Source organism: Rattus norvegicus, chromosome 7, assembly GCF_021556685.1.
Source record: "Rattus norvegicus strain SHRSP/BbbUtx chromosome 7, alternate assembly SHRSP_T2T, whole genome shotgun sequence".
NCBI lineage: Eukaryota > Metazoa > Chordata > Mammalia > Rodentia > Muridae > Rattus > Rattus norvegicus.
The window spans coordinates 15,968,186-15,974,017 of NC_141540.1; the positions used below are offsets into that span (position 1 = coordinate 15,968,186).

The window sequence follows — 5,832 nt, forward strand, 5'->3', positions numbered from 1 at the left end:
CAAATTGTAGAATACATGACTTTTGATGGAAAGGTTTGGAGAGTAAAAGGAATGTCTATCAATATTAGAACCAGGGACTCCTTAAGAAGAACAATTCCATGCAACCAGTAAAGAAGTTGATGTATTGAAAATAGAAAATGTATGTCATCTATACCAATGTGAGAAGAGTCACATTAGCTTGCTTTTATCTTGTCTCACAGTCATATGCAACTGATGGAATCAGGGAACAGCACAAGAAGATTTTCAAGTTTTATTCTTCTTGGATTTTCAGAAACCCCACAACTTCAATTCCTCATTTTTGCACTGTTCCTGTCCATGTACCTGGTAACAGTGCTTGGGAATCTGCTTATCATCATGGCTATCATCACACAGTCTCATTTGCATACACCCATGTACTTTTTCCTTGCTAACCTATCCTTTGTAGACATCTGTTTCACCTCCACCACCATCCCAAAGATGTTGGTAAATACACACACCCAGAGCAAGACCATCACCTATGTACACTGTATAAGCCAGATGTGTGTTTTCTTGGTTTTTGGAGAACTGGACAACTTTCTCCTGGCTGTGATGGCCTATGACCGATATGTGGCTATCTGTCATCCACTGTATTACACAGTCATTGTGAACCACCGTCTCTGTATCCTGCTGCTTCTGCTGTCCTGGGTTGTCAGCATTTTCCATGCCTTATTACAGAGCTTAATTGTGCTACAGTTGACCTTCTGTGGAGATGTGAAAATCCCCAACTTCTTCTGTGAGCTCAATCAACTGTCCCAACTCACCTGTTCAGACAACTTTCCAAGTCACCTCATAATGAATCTTGTACCTGTTATGTTGGGAGCCATTTCCCTCAGTGGTATCCTTTACTCTTATTTCAAGATAGTGTCCTCTGTACATTCTATCTCCTCAGTTCAGGGGAAGCACAAGGCATTTTCTACATGTGCCTCTCATCTTTCCATTGTCTCCTTATTTTATAGTACAGGCATCGGGGTATACATCAGTTCTGCTGTGGTCCAAAGCTCACATTCTGCTGCAAGAGCTTCCATTATGTATACTGTGGTCATCCCCATGCTGAACCCTTTCATTTATAGTCTAAGGAATAAAGATGTGAAAAGAGCTCTGGAAAGACTCTTAGAGGGAAAGCTGTAATGTCTATCAATGGACTGGATGAAGTTCCCATGATTGCAGAGGGTGAAGACCCAGAAAATCGGGCTCTGTCTTCAGATCACACAGGGATAGATACATTTTGTGGAGAGTCTGGAGAGATTGTTCAAAGGTAGAGGAATACTTGCTGCTCTCCAGAAGACCAAAATTTAGTTCCTAGGAGTCATAATCATGGCTCACGACTGCCTGTAATTCAAGCTCCAAGGGATGAAATACTCTATTCTCACCTTACTACACACCTAACCTAACAGGCACAATATCATACACACACATATGGATGAGCAAAAATAAAATAGATCTTATGTTTGTGCACAAGTATTTTCTGGAGTTTCCATTCTGCTCATTATTGCTGTTGGCATGATACAGGCAAGCCACATTACTAAGATATTTGTTCTCTCTGTTATGCAACAATTTTCTCCACTATAGTTGACTGGATTCCCAGAGTTATTCCAAACACAGGACTGAAATTATGTAGGTCAGCAACACTTCAAAAATAATTTCTTCCTATGTAACATGTATTCTATAGAGTAATATTTATTTTGTGTTGTTTTGCTACCATATAAACAAATATGTCCGCGTAAGGGAGTGGGGTAAGACTTGACAAAAAATTCTGGTTTTTTCACTATAGTGGCAGAAAATCTAAAGACCGAAGTTTGTCTTTTGAGCCTGCTGTCCTTTGAATGGCAATATCTTAACTTTATGCTGATAGTGTGGACTTTAAATGTTAAAGTGCTTTTAACACCTGGTTAAAATCGTAATCATTTCATTAACTCCATGTTTCATATTTAAACACACTTATTGACTTTCCTATCATGATTTAATTCAAAGACATGACCAATTCAAAGTAATGTGGTTGTGGATTAAATTACAATCCTTCTTAATTTTTGAGTTGTACTGTGGGTATTGTGAGCTTCTTTTTGGTTAATATTAACTTTTCAGTGTGTACACACCTTGTGTGGTCTTTTATGAATGGGTTACCTCATTCAGGATCTTATTTTTTTTCTTTTATCATATATTTTTTATTTATGTTTCAAATGTATGCCCTTTCCCAGTTGCACCTCCAGAAGACCTCCATCCCATCCCCCCACCACATGCCTCCATAACAATGTTTCCCACCAATCCACCCACTCCCTCATGACTCCCTGAGCATCAAGCCTTCAAAGGACCAGAGGGACTCTCCTCTTATTGATGCCCTACAAGGCCCATCCTCTACTACATATGAGACTGGAGCCATGGGTCGCTCCATATGTACATGTTGGTTGGTGGTTTAGTACCTGGGAATTCTGGGATGTCTGGTTGATTGATATTATTCTTCTTTCTATGGGGTTGAAAACCCCCTCGGTTACTTCTGTCCTTTCTCTAACTCCCTCATTTGGAACCCCATTCTCACTCCAATGGTTGGCTGTGAGTGTATACCTCTGTATTTGTCAAGCTCTGGCAGAGCCTCTCAGGAGAAAACCGTATCAGGATTCCTGTCAGCATGCACCTCTTGGCATCCCCCAAAATGACTGGGTTTGGTGACTGCATTTAGGATGGATCCCCATGTGTGGCAGTACCTGAATGGCCTTTCCTTCAGTCTTTGCTCCATAATTTGTCTCCATATTTCCTCCCATGTGTATTTTGTACCCTCTTCTAAGAAGGACTGAAGCATCCACAATTTGTCTTTCTTCTTCTTCTTGATCTTCGTGTGGTCTGTAAATGGTATCTTCGATGTTCCAAGCATTGGGGCAAAAATATCCACTTATCAGTGAGTACATATCCTGAGTGGTTTTTGGATTGGGTTTGCCTCACTCAGGATATTTTCCAGTTCCATCCATTTGCCTATGAATTTCATAAAGTCATTGTTTTTGATAGCTGAGTAATATTCCATTGTGTAGATGTACCACATTTTCTGTATTCATTCCTCTGTCGAAGGGCATCTGGGTTCTTTCTGGCTTCTGGCTATTATAAATAAGGCTGCTATGAACATAGTGGAGCATGTGTCTTTGTTGTATGTTGGAGCATCTTTTGGCTATATTCCCATGAGTGGTATACCTGTGTCCTCAGGTAGTACTATGTCCAATTTTCTGAGGAACCTCCAGACTGATTCCCAGAGTGGATGTACCTGCTCAAAATCCTGCCAGCAATGGAGGAGTACTCATGTTTCTCCACATCCTCACCAACATCTGCTGTCACCTGAATTTTTGATAAGCCATTCTGACTGGTATGAGGTGGAACCTCAGGGTTGTTTTGATTTGCAATTCCCTGATGACTAAGGAGGTTGAGCATTTCTTTAGGTGCTTCATTGTCATTCCACATTTCTCAGTTGAGAATTCTTTGATTAGATCTGTACCCTATTTTTAATAGGATTATTTGATTCTGTAGAGTCTAACTTCTTGAGGTCTTTTTAATATTGGATATTAGCCCTCATTCTAATGTAGGATAGGTAAAGATCTTTTCACAATGTGATGGTTGCCGTTTGTCCTAATGACAGTGTCCTTTGCCTTACACAATCTTTGCAGCTTTATAAGGTCCTATTTGTCAATTTTTGATCTTAGAGTATATGCCATGGGTGTTCAATTCAGGAAATTTTCCCCTGTGCCTATGTGCTTGAGGCACTCCTTCACTTTCTATCAGTTTCAGTGTATCTGGTTTGATGTGGAGGTCCTTGTTCCACTTGAACATGAACTTTCTACAAGGTGATAATTATGGATTGACTTTGATTCTTCTACATGGTGAGTGCCAGTTAAACAGCACCATTTGTAGAAAAGGCTGTCTTTGTTCCACTACATGGTTTGAGCTCTTTTGTCCAAGATCAATTGAACATAGGCGTGTGGCTTCATTTAGGCATCCACTGATCTACCTGCCTGTCTCTGTACCAATACATGCAGTTTTTATCATCATTGCTCTGTAATAAAGCTGTAAGTCAGGAACAGAGATTCCCCCAGAAGTTCTTTTATTGTTGATGACAGTTTTTCATATCCTGGATTTTTTGTTATTACAAATAAATTTGCAAATTGCCCCTTCTAACTCTATGAAGAATTGAGTTGGAATTTTGATGGAGATTCCACTGAATCTGTATATTGCCTGTGGCAAAATGGCCATTTTTACAGTATTAATCCTGCCACTCCATGAGCATGTGAGGTCTTTCTATCTGCTGAGATGTCTTTAATTTATTTATACAGAGACATGAAATTCTTGCCATACAAATCTTTCACTTGCTTGGTTACAATTACACCAAGGAATTTTATGTTATTTGTGACTATGGTGAAGGTTGTCATTTCCCTAATTTCTTTCTCAGACTATTTATCCTTTGAGTAGAGGAAGACTACTTTGTTTGAGTTAATTTTATACCCAGCAACTTTGCTGAAGTTGTTATCAGCTGTATGACTTCTCTGGTGGAATTTTTAGCATCCCTAAAGCATACTATCATATGATCTGAAAATAATGAGGGAGGATAGAATTGATATATTAATATAACTTTACTCTGTGGAACAAAACCAAGAACAGAATATAAAAAATAAATTTTTAGATAGGGGGGGCAGGAGTAGAAGTGAAATAAGAGAGGATGGTGGAAGATTAATCATAACACACAATACTCATGTATAAAACCAGGAGCTGGTTAATTGAGAAAATCAACAAGATATATAGACCCTTAGCCAGACTAACCAGAGGGTACAGAAAGTATATCCAAATTAACAAAATCAGAAAAGAAAAGGGAGACATAACAACAGAATCTGACAAAATTCAAAAAAATCATCAGATCCTACTACAAAAGCCTATTTTCAACAAAACTTGAAGATCTGGAGGAAATGAACAATTTTCTACACAAATAGCAGGTACCAAAGTTAAATTTAGGACCAGATATTCCCTTATGAATATTGACACAAAAATACTCTATGAAATTATCACAAACCTAATCCAAAAAAACATCAAAACAATCATCCATCATGATCACGTAGACTTCTTCCCAAGGATGCAGGGATGGTTCAATATACAGAAATCTGACATCGTAATCCACTATATAAAAAAAAAAAAAACTCAAAAACACCCACATGATCATTTCATTAGATGCTAAAAAAGGATTTGAAAACTACAATACACCTTCATGATAAAAGTCCTGGAAAATCAGGAATTCGGGCCCATACCTAAACATACTAAAAGCAATATACAGCAAACCAGTAGCTAACATTAAACTAAATGGAGAGAAACTTGAAGCAATACCACTAAAATCAGGGATGAGACAAGGCTGCCCACTCTATTTATTGAATATAGTACTCGAAGTCTAGCCAAAGCAATCAGACAACAAAAGGAGGTCAAAGGAATATGAATTGGAAAGGAAGAAGTCAAACTATCACTATTTTCAGATTATATGATAGTATCCTTAAATTACTACAAAAGTTCCACCAGAGAACTACTAAGCATGATAAACAATTACAGCAAAGTGGCTGGGTATAAAATTAACTCAAACAAATCAGTAGCCTTCCTCTACTCAAAGAATAAACAAGCTGAGAAAGAAATTAGGGACAGTTCCCTGCACCCAAATCCCATGGGGAAGAGAGCTGAACACCCAGAAGTGCAGACATCCTGAGACCACAGGACAGAGTGCCACTTCTGCACACCTCTGGCAACATCCCTGGTCCAAGGGGAAACTGAACAGTGCCTCTGGACACAGGAATATAGGAACAGACA

The 5,832-nt window shown here is 38.8% G+C and overlaps 1 protein-coding gene across 1 annotated transcript; it reads left to right on the forward strand.

Annotated features, from left to right (window-relative positions):
* Positions 1–213: 213 nt before the first annotated feature.
* Or7a38e (olfactory receptor family 7 subfamily A member 38E) lies at positions 214–1,146 on the forward strand. Its single transcript, NM_001000420.1, is given in 1 exon segment — positions 214–1,146. A coding segment is annotated over 1 exon segment (933 nt).
* The last annotated feature ends 4,686 nt before the right edge of the window (positions 1,147–5,832 follow it).